This window comes from Melanerpes formicivorus, unplaced genomic scaffold (assembly GCF_026170545.1).
Source record: "Melanerpes formicivorus ecotype bairdi unplaced genomic scaffold, bMelFor1.0.p_v2 SCAF_14, whole genome shotgun sequence".
Taxonomy (NCBI): Eukaryota; Metazoa; Chordata; class Aves; order Piciformes; family Picidae; genus Melanerpes; species Melanerpes formicivorus.
The window spans coordinates 5891864-5914990 of record NW_027142366.1 but is presented as its reverse complement, the minus strand read 5'-3'; the positions used below and the strand labels follow the sequence as shown (position 1 = coordinate 5914990).

The 23127-nt window shown below is 48.5% G+C and overlaps 1 protein-coding gene across 1 annotated transcript in view; it reads right to left on the bottom strand.

The window, feature by feature from the left end:
- Window positions 1-23127, bottom strand: part of ADAP1 (ArfGAP with dual PH domains 1) — a 75822-nt gene that overhangs the window by 42039 nt on the left and 10656 nt on the right. The window contains exons 2-4 of the mRNA XM_068146717.1: window positions 21092-21222; window positions 18764-18855; window positions 6041-6123 (exon numbers count right to left, since the gene is read on the bottom strand). Of these exons, the coding sequence (XP_068002818.1) occupies window positions 6041-6123; window positions 18764-18855; window positions 21092-21222 (306 nt within the window). The remainder of the gene's footprint in view (window positions 1-6040; window positions 6124-18763; window positions 18856-21091; window positions 21223-23127) is intronic.

Genomic DNA, 23127 nt, shown 5'->3' with positions numbered 1-23127 from the left:
AGTGGCTTGAGAACAGTCTTGAAGAGAAGGACTTGGAGGTGTCTTGATGAAAACTCAACATGAGCCAGCAGTGTGTGCTTGCAGCCCAGAAGGCAACCGTGTCTGGGGCTGTATCAAAAGAAGTGTGACAAGGAGGATGAGGGAGGTGATTCTGCCCCTCTGCTCTGCTCTTGTGAGACCACATCTGCAGTGCTGCATCCAGTTCTGGTGCTCAACCCACTGAGCTCAGTTGATTGTAACTGGTACCTTCTCAGACCCAGCATAGTTTAGTGGTCCTGGTAGTTAGGTTACAGTTGAACTCAATGATCTTAAAGATCTTTTCCAACCTTAATGGTTCTATGATTCTGGTTCTGCCACTTCCCACCACTCTGTATGTCACAAGGCAGACATTTCCCATTGGTCTGGGAACTAGCCAGACCTTTTGGGGCAGCTGTTGCCTTTGCATCCCATACTGCCTCTTATTTATACACCCTCAGCTCATGAGTTTGCCATATCCTCCTGCCAGGTTTCCCTGCATGACTCTCTCTGCTCTGACCTGCACGTCTGACACTCCTGTCCCAAGACTCATTCCTCCTAAGTCTGTCAGTTCAGCTGTGATAGCTTCTGCTTGGCATTTACAGGCTCCAGACAGTCTCTCCCCAAAGGATTTTCTGAAAGACACTGAATTTCTGGCCAGGGTTTTGTCATGCTGCCTGGAAATGGATGTTAGTCAAACTTATTCAAAGATAGCTTTTTCTTTCTTTTATTTTTTGGTGGTTTTTTTGGGGTTTTTTTTTTGCTTAATGCAATTATTGAACAAATATCAGAATGCAAAATTGCCCCTGGGACTGGAAAATGGAATTAAATCTTCCAACAAACATGAGAAAATGGATAACGACGTCTCTATTAGCAACAAAATGTTTCATGCTTAGAAACTGGTAATCTAACACCCCTCCAGGGAATCCAGGGTGGGGAGAAAAACCTGGTGTAAGAAAGCACTAGAAAGAATGGGATGTACATACATTCAAGTGAGACACAGACTGGCTGTGGGGTGGATAGGAGGGCATCCTCGTGCTGGTCCCACTTCAGTGCAGCCACAGGCAGCTCATTAGTGGAAAGCAATGGCCCAGATCCTCTGCAGCTCCCAACCGTGCTGAGCCAGGCATAATCAGGCACAGGAGGTCCACCCCATGTAGGGTACATCCTCCAAGCCACTGGTGTGGCCACAAAGCTGTACTGACCTCTGCAAGCAGTGAGAAGGGCAGAGCTGGGATGTGTTGGCGTGGCTGAGCTTTTTCTGCAAGCACCAAGCTCCAGCTTGTCTTGGAGGGCTTATGGATGGCACAGCCCAGATAAACTCTGACATCACAGGCTTACCTCAGCTAGGCACACAGGGAGTGCAGCACTGTGTATGATACAGTGACAAAACACCCACGTTTCACCCAAGTGATACAAGAATTGTCACAGTGCTCACAGGAACACCTCTGTTAGGGACATGGGAGACTTGGCTGTGCTGGGTTAATAGCTGTGTTTGATGATCTTGTGGATACCTCATCCCTGGAAGTGTTTAAGGCCAGGCTGGGTGAGGCTTTCAGCAGCCTGGTCTAGTGGCAGGTGTCCCTGCCCATGGCAGGAGGATTGGAACTGGAATATCTTCAAGGTCCCTTCCAGCTCAAGCAATTCTATTTAGGCTGGATGTTAGGAGGAAGTTCTTCACAGAAAGAGTGATTGCCCATTGGAATGTGCTGCCCAGGGAGGTGGTGGAGTCACCATCACTGGAGGTGTTTAGGAAGAGACTGGATGGGGTCTTTGGTGCCATGGTTTAGTTGCTTAGATAGGTTGGACTCTACGATCTCAGAGGTCTTTTCCAACCTGCTTAATTCTATTCTATTCTATGATCTTAAAGTGTCTTTTCCAACCTAAATAATTCTACAATCTCCAGCATGCTGCTTTCCTACAGGACACAGGATTTCCCCTGGGCTCCCGTCTCAAGCCACAACCTAGGGAAAAAAACAAACCCACCACCAAAATAACTCCTGGCATGACAGCTCAAGAGCTGAAAACAGCCTCATCAGCCAATTAGATCATGCAGGGCAGAAGTACTGGTGTGCAGCCACCCTGGGGGCTGCTACAATTTGGCAGAAAACCAAACTGGAAGTTTGGTTTGGTTTGTTGTAACACCAGCCTGGTCATCCCAAGGAGGAACGGGCTGGCCAAAGTTCCTCTTTGAATCTACTGTCCGGAAGAACCAACAAATGACACCCTGGTTGCACAGGTGAATAGAACAGGAATGGCAATAGAAATAGGAATGGCAATAGGAGTAGGAAAGCAATAGGAGCAGGAAAGCAATAGGAGCAGGAAAGCAATAGGAGCAGGAAAGCAATAGGAGCAGGAAAGCAATAGGAGCAGGAAAGCAATAGGAGCAGGAAAGCAATAGGAGCAGGAAAGCAATGGCAATAGAAATAGGAATGGCAATAGGAGTAGGAAAGGAATAGGAGTAGGAAAGGAATAGGAGTAGGAAAGGAATAGGAAAGGAATAGGAAAGGAATAGGAGTAGAAAAGGAATAGGAGTAGAAAAGGAATAGGAGTAGAAAAGGAATAGGAGTAGAAAAGGAATAGACCAGGTTGGAAAAGACCTTTGAGATCATTGAGTCCAACCTATCACCCAACACCATCTGATCAACTAAACCATGGCACCAAACACCCCATCCAGTCTCTTCCTAAACACCTCCAGTGATGGTGACTCCACCACCTCCCTGGGCAGCACATTCCAATGGCCAATCACTCTTTCTGGGAATAGCTTCTTCCTAACATCCAGCCAAAATTTGCACAGCTCCTACTCTGGGTTTTAATGATGGTATAGTTCTCAAAGACAATGCACAACCTCAAAGTGTTCATACACAACCTACAAGGTGCCCAGCAGCCTGCCCTCCCTTCCTCCTCCCAAGAGCACAGCTCATTTACAGTGGCCTACCCTGCGCTCGCGCTCTTCCCTTCTGCATTTAATGGCTTGTGAACTTCAAAGAGAGGGGAGCAGACCTGTTTCTTCCCCATGCAGCTAAATACTACACAGCTACATTACTGCAGAACACCTACAAAATCTGCTGCTAAAATAAACTCCCATTTGAACTCTGCCTGGAATATTTTTTTCCCCCCTTCCAGAGATCTCAGAACACGCTGCCCCTTCTTCCCACACAGCGCTGAAGCACCTGCTTCACTTTAACCAGGTACAAGCTCTTCTGGCAGCTGAAAGGGCTAATCATGCACAAAATTACCTGCCAGAAGTACCAAGTGGAATCCAAGCTTTTGCATCTAGAACTTGCATGGTGCAATTGAAAACATTAGCCCTGGGGTGAATGTTCTACAAGCACTGGCAGACAGAGGACAAAACTATAGAATCATAGAGTTGTTAGGGTTGGAAGGGACCTCAAGGATCATCAAGCTCCAGCCACATTGCCATGGGCAGGGACACCTCACACTACATCAGGTTGCTCAGAGCCACATCCAGCCTGGCTGCAAAAACCTCCAGAGATGAGGCTTCTACCACCTCCCTGGGCAACCTGTGGCAGTCTCTCACCACCCTCATGGGGAAGAATTTCTTCCTAACATCCAATCTGAATCTCTCCATTTCCATTTTTCTCCATTCCCCCTAGTCCTATCATTCCCTGACACCCTAAAAAATCCCTCCCCAGCTTTCTTGTAGCCCCCTTCAGACACTGGAATGCCACAATTAGGTCTCCTTGAAGGCTTCTCTTCTCCAGACTGAACAGCCCCAACAGTCTGTCCTCATAGGGGAGCAGCTCCAGCCCTCTGCTCCTCCTCATGGCCCTTCTCTGGACACCTTCCAGCACCTCCAAATCCTTCCTGTAATAGAGGCTCCAGAACTGGACGCAGTACTCCAGGTGGGGTCTCCCCAGAGGGGAGTGGAGGGAGAGAATCCATCTAAGAAATCAAGCTCTTTGTTGTTAATAGAACACATCCAACTCCAGAGGACTGCTTGGAAAAACCCTAAAATAAAAACTGTGCACAATGTACTATCCATGAATACAGATAACCCCACACACAGTATGTGCATGCCTCATGTATCCAAAATAGGAGAGCAGACAGGCTCTAAACACAAATTGGGAATATACCAGATAGGGTTTTAATAACAGCCAACTGCTGGAGCTACCTGCTTTTTATTAGGCTGGAAAAGCAGCACAGAAAATAGTATTTCAACCTTTCATCTGTAACATGGTCTTTGCTAACAAAATTATCCCAGAGTCATCCAAGCACATAGCTTGGTGTCACCTGCTTAATATGCAGGAGAAATTAAATGCCACTTACACAGGGCAAAGAACTCCCCAGCTGATTGCATGCCCTTTCGTGCAGCCACGCAGCAAACGTGGTCAGGCCCTGCATCCCCTCTTCAGATCCTGCCCTTCTGCAGGAACATCATCTGACCCACTGCTACACCTTTGCAAGGCCACCAGCACTCTGTCCAGGGTGCTGGGAGAGCTGCAATGAGCTTTGCCACGGGTGCTGGCCCTCTGCAATTCCATAACCCTCTGCAATTCCATAGCCCCCTGCACTTGTTAGAATGTTAGGGGTTGGAAGAGACCTTGAAAGATCACCTAGTCCAACCCCCCCAGTCACAAAAGGATCACCCAGAGCAGATCTCACAGGAATGCATCCAGGCAGGTTTTGAGTATGTCCAGAAAAGAGATTCCACAACCCCCCTGGGCAGCCTGTTCACACAGAATGAAGCCCTGCATCCCCTCTTCTTTTGCAGGAACATCATCTGACCCACTGCTACGCCATACCAGCCCTTTGCAAGGCCACCAGCACTCTGTCCAGGGTGCTGGGAGAGCTGCAATGAGCTTTGCCACGGGTGCTGGCCCTCTGCAATTCCATAACCCTCTGCATTTGTTAGAATGTTAGGGGTTGGAAGAGACCTCAAAGATCACCTAGTCCAACCCCCCCTGTCACAACAGGATCACCCAGAGTAGATCACACAGGAATGCAGCCAGGCAGGGTTTGAGTATGTCCAGAAAAGCAGATTCCACAACCCCCCTGGGCAGCCTGCTCACACAGAATGTTAGGGGTTGGAAGGGACCTCAAAAGATCAATGTACTATACTAAAAGGTGGTCAAGTACTACTGACAGCACTTAAGTATTGTGGAAAGACAACAACAGAGATTTGGTAACAGTGGTGGACCCGGCATGCTTACCTAGCATTAACCAAACCATGCTAATAATCCTTCTTCATCTCTCCAAAGCATGAGATGAGAGAAACACCTTTATCTCCATTCCAACCCAGCTTCATGTCTCCTGCTACCAGAGATGAGCTCACTGGTACTTTATCTGACTGGCTGGTGGTGCTCAACCCACAGAAGTCAACAGAAAGACTCTTCATAACCGATTTCATAGAATCATAGAATGGTCTGGGTTGGAAAGGATCTCCAAAGGTCACCTAGTCTAACCCCCCTCTGCAGTCAGCAGGGGCATCCTCAACTAGAGCAGGTTGCCCAGAGCCCTGTCAAGCCTCCCTTTGAATGCCTCCAGGGATGGGGCCACAGCCACCTACCTGGGCAACCTGTTACAGTGTTCCACAACCCTCATAGTAAAGAACTTGTTCGTGACATCCAATCTAAATCTGCTCTGCTCTAGTTGGAAGCCATTGCCCCTCATCCTGTCACTGCAGACCTTTGTAAACAGCCTCTCTCCATCCTTCTTGTAGCAGGCTGGCAGGCTGCTATTAGGTCTCCCCAGAGCCTTCTCTTCTCCAGGCTGAGCAACCCCAGCTCCCTCAGCCTGTCCTCATAGCAGAGATGCTCCAACCTCTTGATCATTTTTGTGGCTTATTTCCATCAGGTGTTAAAATTCCCAATATCCCCCACCAAACACAGGGAACACCAGGAGGGATCTTTCATAAGAGTTTACTCTTTGTCCTCCTACATAGCTACGTAGGATCAATATATATATATAAAGAACATATAAACAATGACAAAACCCAAAGAATATGGAATATGGAAGGTGCTGGGCATGACAAAACTTATCTGCCAAAAGTGCCTTTCACTACCTGCAGAATAAGGCTCCTGCTTCTCGCTGTGAATGAATTCTTTCCGCTCATATTTGGCTCTGATCCACTGTTCCCGCAGCAGTCTGGAAAAGAAACACAAGAGAAAAGGAAGCAGGGTGCAAAAATACAACAAGAAAGAATCCCAAATCATTTAAACCTTCAATCAAAATACCAGTGGGATTTAAAAGTCTTCCCAAAAAATCACACTGGGCAGTCTGGAGTTGAGGGTTTCCTCTCTTTGCTGCAGGACAGCAATAAATCATTTGCCTGTCCAGCCAATTTTACTGGAAACTTATTTAATACAATTTATAGGTGCAGCAGTGGAGCCTCTTCCCACCCATCCAATCAGCCACTGTATGTATGCCTCACTGTATGAATGAGTTGAAACCTCCTTTCCTCAGACTCCCTTTGTGGTGGGTTGAAATTTCACCCCCTAACATTAACTTTGCCAGACCAGCTCAGTTGGAAGCAAATGAAAGCTGTGTTTACAGGCAAAACTACAAGCTACACTGGAATGCAAGGATTGTGTACAAAATATAGAGGATTTACAATGTTTACAGATATTCACAATTAACAACCAGCACAAGAATCCCCCTGGTCAAGGGCCAGAGGAAGCTACTAGCTTCTCCTTCCCTGCCTACCCAGACCTTCCCTGTACAAAAAGGAGAAAGGAGCAGAGAAAGTTGCTGTTAGACTTAACCAAAGCAATGCAGCCAAGGTCAAGCAGAAGCAAGTCAGTATCTCTCAAGAGCAATGAAGCAAGAGAGAAGAGAGGAATTACCATAGAATCAATAAGGTTGGAAGAGACCTCAAAGATCATCAAGTCCAACCTGTCACCACAGACAAGAGAGCTGGGGAGGGACTTTTTAGGGTGTCAAGGAGTGATAGGACTGGGGGGAATGAAACAAAACTAGAAGTGGGGAGATTCAGATTGGATCTTAGGAAGAAGTTCTTCCCATGAGGGTGGTGAGACACTGGCACAGGTTATCCAGGGAGGCGGTGGAAGCCTCATCCCTAGAGGTTTTTAAGGCCAGGCTGAACATGGCTCTGAGCAACCTGATGTAGTGTGAGGTGTCCCTGCCCATGGCAGGGGGCTTGGCACTAGATGATCCTTGAGGCCCCTTCCAACCCTAACAATTCTATGATCCCATGACTGTAGTTTTGCTTGTAAATATAGCTTCATTTGCTTCCAGCTGAGCTGGTCTGGCAATTTTATAGTGGTGGTGGGGTGATCATTTCGAGCAACCACAGGTGTGAAGAGTGAAAAAAGCCTCAAAAAGAGCAGGGGCAGAACATAGCTGGGAAAGGATACAAGGGCTGGGGATCACAGGACCCAAGCACCAGGGAGGTAGTGAGAACCCACCTTGGCAGAGCTATTCCAAGTTCACAGCTTGTACTGTAAGACTTGCTAAGTCTAAGAAAGGAAACATGCCTGTGACAAAGTCCTCTACTTTTCATGCTGAGCATGGTACCAATGACTTATACACCAAGACTTTAACTTTCAAAAAGGGAGGAAAACCCCCCAAACCCCAACAAAACACCCCAACACAGGTTATAAATACTTCCCCACCACCACCTTTTACTTCACACAAACACTGGAACTAATGAAGTCATTTAAGATTGGTGCCTATGCTAGAAATTGCTGCAAACCATTTTTAACTGTGCTTAGTTCTTAATTGCCCTAGAACCTGAAATAGCTCAAGCAGGCAGAAATCACACGCAGAAATAAAGGCATGTGTCATCCCAGCTTCACAGCAGGCATTTTCAAGTGGCCTACACTGATGACAGGGAAAGATCCACCAGCATTGGGCATGCTCTGTGAAACTCATCACACTTCCCCACGTTGACTTCTCTGCCAATGAAAACTGGTGAGGTGCTTAATGACCTCCTCTTCATTGCTGCAGATGCAAATGCAATGCCATCTTTTTCAGCAGACACGCTCCAGAAAGGCTCAAAGAGGATAAACTCACTAACATCACTCATGAAAATTTAGCTGCAGGTACAGCAAATATGTTCATCCTATCTGAAAGGCACTATTCAAGGAGAGCTGTGGCTGTAATCACTCTCCTGGCACTAAAGGAAGAAATAATTACACATATTTTGTCCCACCCTTTGTTTCTTCTCCTGGATTGAGGCACCAGCCTTCTCCCTCAAGGCTCAGGGACCAGCACAGCATCCCTCTACCCAAAACTCAACTGTGAGCTTCTGCTGTAACAAAAATAATGCACCAGCTCTGCTTTCCCCCCTTCTGTTCCTGTTTTCATGACTGATCTTTAGTTGTCACACACACATCTGCAAGTTTGACTGTGAACTCTGGAGATGAACACCCATCTCCCTTCTGCTGTCACCCTGTGCTATGCTCTGGTTTGAGTACAACTCATCAGCTCAGGAGGTTCAGATGCATTTTGTACAAGTGTCCAAGGGAGCTCTTCTGGCTTGAGCAGGATGCTCTTTCTGGATCTGACAACCACAACCCAGCAGCCTGCAAATGCAGGAGACTGATGGTCCCCAACATAACAACTTATTACCTGTTTCAACCAATCTGTGAACATTTAAACATAAAAATCAACACTAATACTCAAATCCATCACCCTTCTTGCAATGCTTCCAGGCTGGCTGCTGCAGCACGTTACCACCATAGCCACTCTTGGATCTTTTGACCCAGGCAATCAGCACCAGAACAAGAGGACACAGTCTCAAACAGCACCAGGGGAAGTTTGGGCTGAAGGTGAGGAGAGAATTCTTCACAGAGAGAGTTGTTAGCCATTGGAATGTGCTGCTCAGGGAGGTGGTGGAATCACCATCCCTGGAGGTGTACAAGAGGGGATTGGATGTGGCACTTGGTGCCATGGTTTAGTGGTCATGAGGTCTGTGGCGACAGGTTGGACTTGATGATCTTTGAGGTCTTTTCCAACCTTATTGAGTCTATGATTCTATGGTAAGATGATTAAGAATTTAACTAGAAGGAAGCAAATTCACACCACCCTCAGCTCCAGATGACTTCAGTGGATTCAGCAGGAGCTGCAGCTGTTCTGAGTTTCTGGAAGTCAGCCTTCCAGTAGGAATCTTTAAATAGAGCATCAATTAAGGTCCATGTGAAGCAGAGGGAAAACACTCTGACTGTATAATGCAAACACAACAGCCACACTCTGCTGGTCTCTCACCTTGGGGAGCATCACTCTGCAGTGACTTATCTCCAACAGCAGCAGTTCAGTATCTCCACAGCTTTTGTGCAGGAGAGCTCAAACCGGGCAGCCACGAGGTGCCTTGTCCAAAGGGGTACCCCTGAGAAGCTGCAAAATGCTCTCAATAACCTCTTCAGCATTTAGGTCAGGATGTGAGTGGCTCTAGTGGCAATTCCCACCACAGACAGGACTCCAGCCACCCCACTTCCCCAGTTCACAGAAAGCGCTTTCTGACAGCTCATCCATTCTTCCCCTTTCCCCACCATCACAAACCCAGACTCTTTCAGCAATAATTTCCCAGGAACCTTGGTACAACCAGAGAGGCCCACAGTCAGGACAACTCACTGCAAGGCTTCTGCTCCAGGGGTTATTTACAGAAACCAGAACAACTCCACCAAATGAAACTGAAACGAAAACCCAGCAAGGATGAAAAGGAGTCCAGCATCTCCCTTCAGCGCAACAGAGAGGTTGAGCAGAGACTTGACCAGGCTTGCTCCCACAGACTGGAGGCAACTTTGCCCTTAAAAAGATGCTTTTGACTCTGGTGTTAGACTGCAGTTTGACTGGAAAAGCTTTGATGAATTTAAGCAGGAGCAGGAATTCGTCCTGGTATCTCCAGCATCTGAGAGCAATTGTATAGCAGGGACCATCCAGAGGTCCCTTAAGCCATACAGACTTCTCCATCATTTCCAGTGGACTTCAGACCTGATCTCCATCTCACTGTAAGTATCCCTTGAGAGGCCTTTGAAACACTTGTTGCTGTGTTTCAGTTGAAATCTATTTGAATATGCATGCAAGTAACCTGGGGTGGGCATCACATACAGGACCCTCCATCCAAACCACCTCTTGGATATCAACAGGGGTTCAGGACTGGAGCAACAGCCTCATGGTATTTAATTTCTGGGGATGGGATAATGGAGCAGAGACACCATTCCTGTTTGTTAGTAAAATGTAAGTGCATCATTCCTAAACTGTGGAGATGAGCAGCTTTTGGGATCAACTCAAAATGCTTCAGCAGCCCACCTAAAGTCTGCCAGGCTGCTGGTTACAGGGAATGTGTCATTTTTTGGCAATTAGAAGAGAAAGGTCTTTGTCATTATCAAGATAAAAATCTAGGGGGGGATGGGGGGTAGTGGTGTGTGGAAGGAACAAAACACACCAAAAAAACCCAACAAAACAAAACAACAAAACCCAACCCCCCACCAAATCCTAAAGGGAAAACCACAGTTCATAGAATCATAGAACCAACATGTTCTGAACTAGAAAAAAAGATAGGGCTGGATCTGGAGGTGCTGGAACATGTCCAGAGAAGGGCCACGAGGATGATTAGAGGGCTGGAGCTGCTCTCCTATGAGGACGGACTGAGGGAGTTGGGGCTGTTCAGTCTGCAGAAGAGAAGGCTCCAAGGAGACCTAATTGTGGCCTTCCAGTATCTGAAGGGGGCTACAGGGAGGCTGGGGAGGGACTTTTTAGGGTGCCAGGTAGTTACAGGACTAGGGGGAATGGAACAAAAAGAGAAATGGGGAGATCCAGATTGGATGTTAGGAAGAAGTTCTTCCCCATGAGGGTGGTGAGACACTGGCACAGGTTGCCCAGGGAGGTGGTGGAAGCCTCATGCCTAGAGGTTTTTAAGGCCAGGCTGGATGTGGCTCTGAGCAACCTGATGTAGTGTGAGGGTTCCTTGCCCATAGCAGGGGGGTTGGCACTAGATGATCCTTGAGGTCCCTTCCAACCCTAACTAATCTATGATCTGTGATTGTATTAGCTGTGACTGAATTCTGGGGTAGGAGCCCTTGTAGTGAAGTCAATACCCATGGCATCAGGTCCCCTGTCATTATGTACTTCTGTGCTGGAGCTGGGTCCTGGATGTTGCTTTGCAGTGGGTTTGTTTTGGCAGATTTCAAGATGTGGAGGTTTTTAAGGCCAGGCTGGATGTGGCTTAACAATTCTATGACTCTATGACAGGGCTGCACTGGCGAGGTGGCAGGTCCAGAAGTCAAAAAGCACTACCAACACCAGGAGCTCCAAATCTCTTTTCAGGTCCTTGTTTGCTTTCCTGGCCAGCCACCTGAAAACAAGTGCTCTCTGCCAAAGGGCCAGGAGGAAGGCTGCAGAAGAAGCCAGTGGAGCAGTTTGAGCTTGGTCCCACACACTCGAAATCTTTTGCTCACAGCGAAAAACACCACAGGAAAAGCTGTTCAAGCAGTTCAGTATCAAAGTCTGGCTTCACTGTGCTCTGTGAAGGACTGCTGGCCTGCCAAATAGGTAGCCTCCAGTTTATCATTACCCAAGTCCCTCAGCTGGGTGCCTTTCCCAGGACATGCTAGAGCACAAACTCCACAGAACAGAATAGAATAGCATAGAATAGAGTAAACCAGGGTGGAAGAGACCTTCAAGCTCATCGCATCCAACCTATTATCCAACACCACCTAATCAACTAAACCATGGCACCAAGCACCCCATCAAGTCTCCTCCTAAACACCTCCAGTGATGATGACTCCACCACCCCCCTGGGCAGCACATTCCAATGGGCAATCACTCTCTCTGTGCAGAATTTCTTCCTAACATCCAGCCTAAACCTCCCCTGGTGCAGCTTAAAACTGTGTCCTCTTGTTCTGGTACTGGCTGCCTGGGAGAAGAGACCAACCTCTGCCTGTCTACAACCTCCCTTCAGGTAGTTGTAGAGAGCAAGGAGGTCTCCCCTGAGCCTCCTCTTCTCCAGGCTAAGCAACCCCAGCTCCCTCAGTCTCTCCTCATAGGTTTTGTGTTTTAAACCCCTCACCAACTTTGTTGCCCTTCTCTGGACACCTTCCAGCAAGTCAACCTCCTTCCTAAACTGAGAGGCCCAGAACTGGACACAGGACTCAAGGTGTGGCCTAACCAGTGCAGTGCACAGGGGCAGAATGACCTCCCTGCTCCTGCTGGCCACACTGTTCCTGATACAGGCCAGGATGCTGCATGGCTGCCATGGCTTTTTGAAGAGCTGCAACAGACAAGAGCCCCCAGTCAGAGGTGAAAGTGGCCCAAAAGACATCAAACACCATCCACCCATCCACTACTATTCTCTGATTGCATCTTCCTGGGCCACCATCAAGACCAGCAAAGACAAAAGCCGCGAGTGTCGTCCAGGAACGCCATTTCCAACCCCCACGTTTGTAGCTTCTGGAATTTGTCAGAGGTTTTTCCAGCTAAAACCAATCTGCTCTCCACAGGCAGCTCTGTGGACACAGCTATGCCAAGTTTCTGTCAAACAATATTTTTATTTTTTTCTTAGATGAAATTTTAAGTCCAAGTCCAAGTTCTGGCTCAGACTGCAAGAAGAGTCACTGCAGCGCAGAGTAAAAGCCTCGCCTAGCTTCATACCCTCCCATCTTCTCCTATCTGGTAAGTCCTCACTGTGAGGATTTGCCTTTAGAATAGAATAGAATAGAATAGAATAAACCAGGTTGGAAGAGACCTTCAAGATCATCGTGTCCAACCTATCATCCAACACCACCCAATCAACTAACCTATGTAACCAAGCACCCTGTCAAGTCTCCTCCTGAACACCTCCAGTGACGGCGACTCCACCACCTCCCCGGGCAGTCCATTCCAATGGGCAATCACTCTCTCTGTGTAAAACTTCCTCCTGACCTCCAGCCTGAACCTCCCCTGGCGCAGCCTGAGACTGTGTCCTCTTGTTCTGGTGCTGGCTGCCTGGGAGAAGAGACCAACCTCTGCCTGTTTACAACCGCGCTTCAGGTAGTTGTAGAGAGTGATAAGGTCACCCCTGAGTCTCCTCCTCTCCAGGCTAAGCAACCCCAGCTCCCTCAGCCTCTCCTCACAGGGCTGTGTTCCAAGCCCCTCACTAACTTCGTTGCCCTTCTCTGGACTCGTTCCAGCAAGTCAACATCCTTCCTAAACTGAGGGGCCCAGAACTGGACACAGTACTCGAGGTGTGGCCTAACCAGTGCAGTGTACAGGGGCAGAATGACCTCCCTGCTCCTGCTGGCCACACTGTTCTTAATGCAGGCCAGGATGCCATTGGCCCTCCTGGCCGCCTGGGCACACTGCAGGCTCATGTTCATCCTACCATCAACCAGCACCCCCAGGTCCCTCTCTGCCTGGCTGCTCTCCAGCCACTCTGACCCCAGCCTGTAGCACTGCATGGGGTTGTTGTGGCCAATGTGCAGAACCCGGCTTAAATGGCTTTTTGGAGACATGAGACAGCTGCTGGGGAGCTTCTTCCAGGCACTCTGTGCACCACTCTGGCTTGCAGAGCCTCAGGAGTGAGGTATACCATCCACCCTCTCCCAAGACCAGGCTCCAACAGCAAGCTTCTGGAGGAGAGCACAAGATGGGTTGGGTGGTTTGGGGTTTTTTTTTTTTCCAGTTATCAAGGCATAAAAAAAAAAAAACCCTTGCATTATGGATCTGGAGAATGTTAAAGCTAAATCTGAGCATGAAAAATTGTAACATGCCCAATTAAAATGCTAACTGATTCCTTTTTCATGTGGCTGTTTTACATGCACGGTCCAGTTCACCACAAGACTGTTTTTTTCAGAGTGGTTAAGCACAGATTAAAAGCATGCAGGAAAGAGCCTGCCTTGGTACCATCTTAACCTTGTAGCAATTTCCCTTGGAAATTAAAGTTGTTGATAGGAATTAACAGGCTTAGGAGGTAACAACAAAGAGGAAATGAACAATGACAAGCAGAGGAGATCCTGTGGCTGGTCGGAGCTGAAGGAGGGGGAAGATCTCAGGCACTTGGCCGATGACAGCAGTGATGCTCAGAGGCTTCCTGAGGCCAGATTCCCCAGTCTGAGCCACCAAAGGGTGCTCCATCACTTGGGAATTGATGAGGAGACATTCAAAGAGGCCAGATTGCAGCACCTTGAGCTTTGCACCCAAGACATCAGGCACTTATAAAAGCCATGGATGAAAAAAATCTGAAGACCTGCATGAATAAGTAGGACCCTGAGCAAAATCACTCAACTTTACCCAGCAAGACATTAACCATCAAAGAAGTTTATGAATAAAGTACTAGCAAAAGGAGGTGACAGAGGACACCAGGTGAGAAGCTTGCATCCTTGACCATCTTTATGTCCCCTGTATGGGAGGGGACCACACTGACCTTCAGAAAAATCAGACTGAGGTGGTGGGATTGGTAGCTCCTCTACCAAATAAATCAAACTTTAAATGAAAGGGGGGACAAAAATTAATATAGAAATCCAGGGATTCACTTGGTGATTTTCTCTCTGCACATTTCAATTGTGCCATGATCCAGTGAGACAATCCTGCTAATAACTGTTCTTCAGGTGACTAGACAAGATGACTCCTCAAGATGTGAGCCATACTGAGATACTTCCTCTCTCTGACTGATGTCTCATCTCATTCTAGAGAAGACAACCACACAGCACAACTCATGGCATTTAATTCTGCCCCATTTTCCCCTACCCAGGTTCTCAAATGTACTGGCAGGCAGCATAGTGAAGTGTTCTGCATAAGGAGCAGATGTAGCTCCTGCTTATCCAAGCATGGAGAGAGAGGAGCAGAGCGATGCGCTGTGGCTCACAGGCAGCTCCACAGAACTATGCTCTGTGTTCCTGAAGCAGGCAAAAAACAGGCAACAGAAAATGATGTTAAGTATTGAGCAGGGACATGTATGGACTTCCAGTACTGCAAAAGACCAGGAAGAGCTTGTCTCTGTCTTCTCCCATCAGTTTTCAACCAAGCATCTGCCTGAACAAAGCCTTTTCACAGACTCACAGAATCACCAAGGTTGGAAGAGACTTCAAAGACCATCAAGTCCAACCTGTCACCACAGACCTCATGACTAAACCATAGCACCAAGTGCCACATCCAGTCCCCTCTTGAACACCTCCAGGGATGGTGACTCCACCAGTGATGCTACCAAGCGGTACTTGCAAGGTATCTGCCCCAGGAAAAGCTGGGTTACGGCTCTCAGTCTGCTGTCCTGCTGCACAAAGCTGGGCCATGACCACTCGTGACCATCCAAAGAGGGGGTTTGTGGTTTTAATTCCTCACCCAAGGCTTTTTTGGGCCAAACCAGCAGTGGTACAGGAACATCTGGAATTCCTTTCAGCCTCAGGGACTCCCCAGTGGTACAGAAACTGGCTGCTCTGCTCACTGCTCCTGATGCACGGGCCAAGTTTCTGGCAGACAGGAGATGAGAAGAGAACACAGAAGGGGATTTTTTTCCTTTGGTTGGGTGGTGGTTTGTTGAGGTTTTTTGCCTATGCACAGCTGGTAAGTTTTCCCTGGGCAACTCCAGAGCACCCCTCCAACTTCTCTAACCTTTGCCAAGTGTCTGCCAGAGCCAAGGAAGCCACAATGAGGTTTCTGGAGGATGCAGAAGCCAGATGCTGCAGGCAAGCACCACGTATTTCCTGAGGAGTCAAACACAACATCATAGGCAAAAAACCCCCAACCCAACAAACAACACAGGACAAGCTGGAGCTGCAGGCCTTCTTCCCCCTTGCTCTGAAATTTGCAATTCTTCAAGGAACCAAAGTAGAGAGATTTCAGGAGCAGCATCACAGAATGAAGCTTCACACGAGCACACAGCCTGTCCTTACTGTGGCTCTTATGTCAGCATCCTGCCACGCCAACTCTTGAGGGCAGCTCCCACAAAGTCTGCCCAGCCACTGCAGCTGGCCAGCAAGGTTTGGTGTCATTAGAAGCACCCCACCAGCTTCTTGATGCTGCAGAATGTGGGCTGGCACACAATGGCACGGTGCCAGCGCTGGATGGAGGTGGGGAGGTGGCATCCACCACACTGCTCCCCGGCGCTGCGAGCTGGGAACAGCTCATGCTGTTGCAGTGAGTGGACTGCAGTGAGGCGGGGAGAAAGCTAAATATACACCCCTTTAAAAAGCAGCACTCCCCTGCTCTTGTTTAGTATGCATCTCTTGGAAGGCACAGGGAGCCTCTAACTACAGAAAGAAAAATACAACCTGGCACAACATCCTCACAACATTCCCAACAGGAAATGTACCCACAGGTGCTTATACTGCAGCACTGTCAGAAGGAGCTCTGCTACTGCAAGAGGTCTCATCTATCCCAAAGCACCCTGCAGCTATTGCACAGACACAGAAGCGCTGCTCCAGAGAGCACCTACACGAGCAGAGCTCCAGGTTCTGTTCAGAAATCAGGACATCCAGGCTGAATACTGTCCCAGTGTGAAACAGGCACAAGGTGGGAGGACAAAAGAGCCAGAGATTGGTCTTCTAGCCCTGCTTCAACCAGTAACTCAACAAATAACAGAACAGAAACAAACCCAAAAGGTCCTTAGCCTTCCTCCTCCTGTTCCTCACAGGTTATAAGCCCATCTAGGAGCCTCTCCACCAGGCAGCAGGAAGGGTTGTGGACAGAGCAGATGCCCCAATGCCATCAGCCAAGTGCCAGCAGGCACTTCTGTGCCCACAGACAGCTTTGACAGGGCTGGAGCTGGAGCTCAGCCACTGCACAGCAGAGCTCCCCGGAGCGCAACTGCTCTGTGGAATGGAGAAGGAAAAAACATCATAATGGCAAACCCTAGGCTGCATTATCAAAGGAAGCCAAACCAACCGAGCACAGAACCAGCCACAGACTTTGATGTCAGCCCACTAGCAGACAGCATGCAAGCACTTGTGGTCTCTAAGCTGTCTGGGCTGCAGGGTGAGCTTTTGCTGCCTCTTGGCCTGGCCCATACAAGGACAGGTGGGTGCAGAGCTCAGGACGCCCCAAGCTGCAGAGGGATCTGCCCCACGTCCAGCCAGGCTCCCCTAGCACAAGCTCTGCACCCCCTTGAGCAGGGCTGGGCCATGGAAAACAGCCACAACTCTGCTCCTGAATAACCTGAAGAACAAAATGGCATCTAAGGCTGAAGTGCAACATCTAACTGTGTTAGCAGAGGAACTGGACCAGATGATCTCCAGAGGCTCCTTCCAACCCATATCATTCTATGATTCTGGGAGACTTAAGAGTAAACAAAACTAAAACCCCCTAGAACTGTGTTTCTCCTACTAATAACTAGGTGAGAAGTCCTGTTTCTCCACCCTTAACATCACAGGTACATGGAAATCCCAAACCACCACAGTCAACTGCTGAGATTTTGGGGCTCAGTGATGCAAACATGGCACTGGATCCTCTCAGGACCACAACAGTTCACAAGAGCTGTCTGCTCACCAAGTATGGCATCCAGCTCCCAGCTCCTGGCAGAGCCAGCAACTTCTCCTGCCATGTGGGTAGCATGGAGAACTCGGGGCACTGTTCTTCTTCCTTGTATCAAAGAGAAGCTAAGGGCAAGGCAAAGGAAACAAGCACAAATAACACTCTGCCCAAAGACTTCTTGTTTCAACCCCAGTCTGTGGAGAAGCACCGTTTTAGGAAGTGCAATCTAGTTACACAGCAAGAGGCATGAAGCAGCTGATGCACAGGGGGCACCACAGATGCCATGGGGATGTTGAGATAAGCACCATCAAACTCTGGCCACCAAGTCCTGCAGCAATAGGACATATCTGTCCTTGGGCTGCCAGCTCTGCTGGTCAGGGGAGAAAGAGGCAGGACCTTGTGTATGGAGATGGATGGGTCAATGTCATGCACAGAGTGTGAAGAAAGGTAGGAAGCCCCTCTGTGTTTGGAGCAAAACCAACAATCCTGCTGTCCAAGTGTGGACAGGCAGAAGCTGGCAGGTTTTGTCCTTGACTGTCACAAGGCAAGCCCCCTCCATCTCTTCTAGCCAGTGGCTTTGAAGCATTAATTTTCTGTATGAGTCCTTATTAAATCACAGCCCTGACCTTTCATAGCCTCACTTCAGAGTCCCCAGGAAACACCACATGAAGCATCTTCCCCAAGCCAGCTACGAGACTGGCTTCACAAAGATACAAACCCCCTGCAGGGTCTGCAGGACCCTCAAAATCAATTTCAGTTCATCTTGTTGCTCCCTGGATAGTACAGCACACGCTGGCCACTCAGCCCTCCTGGTCTGTCAAATCTACCCCAGTAGAGGTAGAGAGAGGTGCAGGATAAACCAGAGAGGAAACAGCTGTGTGGGAAACAATTCCTTTTCACTTGCCTTCACAGAGGAGATCAGTTTTTATCTAGGCAAAAGGAGAAAACCCACCACCTTGGCACTAAATTCCACCCTCTTGGCATTAGAAGTAACCTAGCATCTCATGTAGCTGATAAGCAGATTCTGCAGAAGGACTATTTGAAAAGGCAGAGGAAATCAATGGGTAGAAATTGGCATTTTTGTAGCCTCAGAAACTCGGGAGAGGCTGAGGAACAGACCAGCTATTGACTTCCCTGCATCATCTCAACTTGCACTTATTAACTAAGATCCCACACGTAGCCTAAACTCTACCATATGTGTGCAGAAGAACAAAGATTTTTTTCTCAGAGCCTTTTATGAGTGAAACCTCCTCTGTGGCTACAGTCAAAAGGGAGAAAAAAAACCACACACCCCAAAAAATAATCATGCTAGAACTAAAATATTGCAGGGGCTGCAGCTGCACAAACAAATAAATGCTGTTTACCAGCAAAGGTATTTACTTACTGACAGTCAAGAAATGTTGGCTTGTAATAAAACGGTGGCATTTTAGACTCGTACTTTGCTTTTGCTACATTGTTCCCATTGGAGGCCATAAACTGTAAAAAGAGGGGAGAAAAGAGAAAGGAAAAAAAAGAAAGAGAGAGAGAGAAACAGTTTTAAAATGTTAATGGTATTTTCCTTTGTCTTCTTTTGCTTCTGAGGAGCAATAAATTTCTTGGGACGGGGCCTCGCTTTACTTGCTGAGAGGTTTCCCCAGGACTGCGCACAGGAGGGATGCTGTAAAGCCTGGGCCTGCAAACCAGGGCTCAGGGATGCTGCTTGTTATTGCCAGGACTCCCCTAAGCTTAATGTGACACTGAGGACAGGGCCATGTCCCCATTAGATATGCATGAATCTCACTGGTCCCCATGGGAGCAGAAGGCAGCACACAGTGACATGGGAACGAGATGGCTCCCAGGGAGTCCAGTGCAGAAATTAGGTAATCAAGAGGACAAAGCCTGACACTAACTCCAAGTGTTACAGCTCCAGCAAGGTAATAGTCTCTAACAACATGCTCTTTGCTTTGGATAGGACTAGGGGGAATGGAATGAAGCTGGAGGTGGGGAGATTCAGGCTGGATGTGAGGAGGAGGTTCTTCACCATGAGAGTGGTGAAACCCTGGAATGGGTTGTCCAGGGAGGTGGTCGAGGCCCCGTCCCTGGAGGTGTTTAAGAGCAGGCTGGCTGAGGCTCTGTCCAGCCTGATCTAGTGTGGGGTGTCCCTGCCCATGGCAGGGGGGTTGGAACTAGATGATCCTTGTGGTCCCTTCCAACCCTGAATGATACTATGGTAACATCACTTGTTTCAAAAGGGTAACTTCTGGGGTGTCAGGGAGTGATAGGACTAGGGGGAATGGAACAAAACTAGAAATGGGGAGATTCAGATTGGATGTTAGGAAGTTCTTCCCTATGAGGGTGGTGAGACACTGGAACAGGTTGCCCAGGGAGGTGGTGGAGGCTTTTGCAGCCAGGCTGAATGTGGCTCTGAGCAAGCTTATGAAGTGTGAGGTGTCCCTGCCCATGCAGTGGGGTTGGAACTGGATGATCCTTGAGGTCCCTTCCAACCCTAACAATTCTATGATTCTATGGACAAGGCTGGTGCAGCCAGAGAGGGCTGAAGGGTATCTCCAGCAACCAAACAAAAATTCTCTGCCTTGCCAGTTTTCCTTTCCTTCTGATCTCATATAGGAATGGCTAGTTAAGACCTCTGCAAACCAAACCACTTATCTCCCTATTCATAAACTTTGTTTCAAGAAAGTCACTTTCTCAAGTGTCAAAAGCCTCTTCTTTTTGTTTGTTTGGTGTTGGGTTTCTTTTTTCCCTTAAGCATTTTTTTCCCCCATTATTTTCATGTCTGTGAGCTTCTCAAGTTACATATTCTGTTCTCAGAAATATCATGGAATGGAAAGCCCATGCCACACAAAGGCCTATTTTCTTCCTAAGACACATGACTCCGTGAGCTGTGGCTTTCAGGAGAAAAAACCCTTCAAATCTACGACATGCAAGATAAAGATCAGTGACTGATAGCATTCTTCATGCCTTTAAAGACACCAACAGTCAAAAGAGATTGGTCTCCTGGCTAGGCTTGCCTTTAGCAACATCACCCAAATCTAGATGTGTGTGTGTGGCATAAATAGGGAGAATTAAGACTGTGAGGGTTCAGTTCTTCAAGATGTGAGTTTAAGAATCTTAGTATCATAGTATCAGTCAGGGTTGGAAGGGACCACAAGGATCTTCAGCACTAAATGAAGCACAGGCAGAAAGGGCTGAGCTGGGCAGGGGCAGATCTAGTTACCATCCAGTCTAGACCAGAGGTGATGGAAGAAACAGGAGAAAGCAAGTTCTGTAAAATTAGTAATATCTACACACTGTATTTCATTGACATTTTCACAGGGGGGGTGAAACCCTGACAGTTTCTTCACAAAATGGCTATTCCATCCTTCAGCCAGCACCATGGACCTCATTCCCACATTCAGGAAGTACAGCATCACAGAACTGTTAGGGCTGAAAGGGACCTCAAGGATCATCCAGTTCCAAACCCCCTGGCATGTGAAGGGACACTTCACACTAGATCAAGTTGCTCAGAGCCCCATCCAGCCTGGCCTTAAAAGCATCCAGGGATGAGGCTTCCACCACCTCCCTGGGCAACCCTCATGGTGAAGAACTCTCAAGACATGTTTTCTGAAATCATGTTTCTTGTGGCATCATTTGTTGTGACCCTGGTTGACACCTCTGCTGGTACAACACACAGCAACCCAAGCTCACTGGCATTTCAAGCCTCAGCTGCACCTACCTCCACTTGAGCATCATCCCAGTCATCCAGACGGACTGACTTCACCTTGCTGACTTGGGGAATATTGCGATGGATTCCTGAACAGTTCAAGCAGATGAAGATCCCTAGGCTGTGGGACGCCCAGTCTGGGTCTGAAAGCAAGAAGGAAAGAGAGAATTGCATGTGACTGGTTGATTGGGGTTCAGCACAGGAGGACGGAGAGACAGTGCAGGACAGGATATGGCAGGGGAGCTCGGGAGTCACCGAGTACAAGTTCCCTGCTTTGAAAGGCATCAAAGAGCTGTATAAGCAAAACAGAGATGTGTGCTAGTTTCTGTGGATATTAACATAAATTAAGCTAACCATTAACAGATTTGCAACCTCAAGTGCAGCTGGTATTCACAAAAATCCAATATACAGACAACTGCATATGCCTGAGAGCTCCAAAACTAGGCTCACATGAAGAGAAGAGGTGAATGCTCATCTCTCCTCAGCAGATCCCACCCAAGCACTGCATGGAACAGAAATCACAATCAAAACAAACAGCTCAGGGAAACTGCTGTGCTGCTCCCTCGCCTTGCTCTGTATTCATTTTGATTTGATTTTATTTACTCTTTCTGCAGGGGGAGTGCTCCACAGAGAGCCTCTCCTCCCACAGCTACGGCTGCTCGGCGGCACAGCCCTCCATGCCAGGAGGTTTCCAGCCCTTGCCTTGATGGAAAAATGCTGCCAGTGGCAGCTCTGTACTTTCTCTGAGTGAAACCACACGCTGTTTACAGCCCTGAGCTGACATCTCACACAAAGCACTTTAAACATGAGTCTCTCCAAATTCCTCCTCGGCAGAGGCATTGCCTGAAGCACAGGGAGACTGGAGAGGAACCGGAGGAGGGCAGGGGACAGGAGCAGAACACATCCACCAGTGTCCCTGGCACTGCCTCGCCAATAAAGTTAATACAGAGATCTTTGTTTGAACTCGGTCTAGCAAATGTCAGCCCCTGCTATTTCAGCTGTGACCCAGCAGAAAGAGCTTCCTTGCAAGTCACCAAGTCAGCCACTGAATCCTCAACCTCCCCCCAGGGGAGGTGTTCTCAATCCCATCTTCCCCTCAAGTCCCCTGCACCATCCTCCTCCAAGCCCCCAGAGGTGGGACCCCCCCATGGCCATCTGATTGCATCATGTTGTGAGCAGTAGGGGCAGGTCTTCCCTTCTCACAAGCTATCCCCAGTCGTTTGTTCCCCCACAGTAATTACACCAAACACTCGCTCCTCACAGCACAGCAATTGTTTACAAAGAGCAAGGGAAGGAGCTTTCTCCTCCACATCCATATTTAACGGGCTGGCTATGCCAGCATAGCAGGAACAGGCTGGGTGTTGAGGGCTGCTACCAGCCCCTGCCCATGGGGACAGCCACCAACCTCCCTCAGCACACTAGGGAAGACCAGTTTGGTTCCCCAGAGGTGGCTGTGTTAGGATAAAAACCCACCAGCTAAATGAGCAGCCTCATCGGAGGCAGCTGGGTCCCCAGCCAGAAGAGGGAAGCAAACTCCCAAGCTGGTACAAGTCCCATCGACCACAGCTCCCTTGGCACAGCGCTGGGAACAGCAGCCACAAATAAAGGTGGGGCTTGCTGTTTCACACGGTCCCTTGCCCTCACATGAGACCCCAACAACTACTGCTCAGCTCTGACAAATAGAAGCCAGTCAAATCAAATCAATCCAAGCACACTGCAGCAGCAGCCACATGCCAGTGAGGACAAGAGGTGCTCTTGCCCTACCAGCCCAAATTCCCACACTCTCACCCTGCTCCTCTCATGAGGATGAGGCAGCTCAGCTTTACATCACACCTGAGCTCACTGTCACTCATCCTGATTGCTGCCAGTTACTGGATGAAAGGCTGAGTTTTGCATGTTCATGGATGTTTCTGTGCTTAACTCCTCACATTGTCCTCTCCCATCTCCAAACACATAGGCTGGCACCTGCCAAGCTTCCTACCATGAAAACAGTCCAAGGTGCAGCACTGCTGCCCCAGGGTAGCCTAGGACCATGGGACCAAACCATG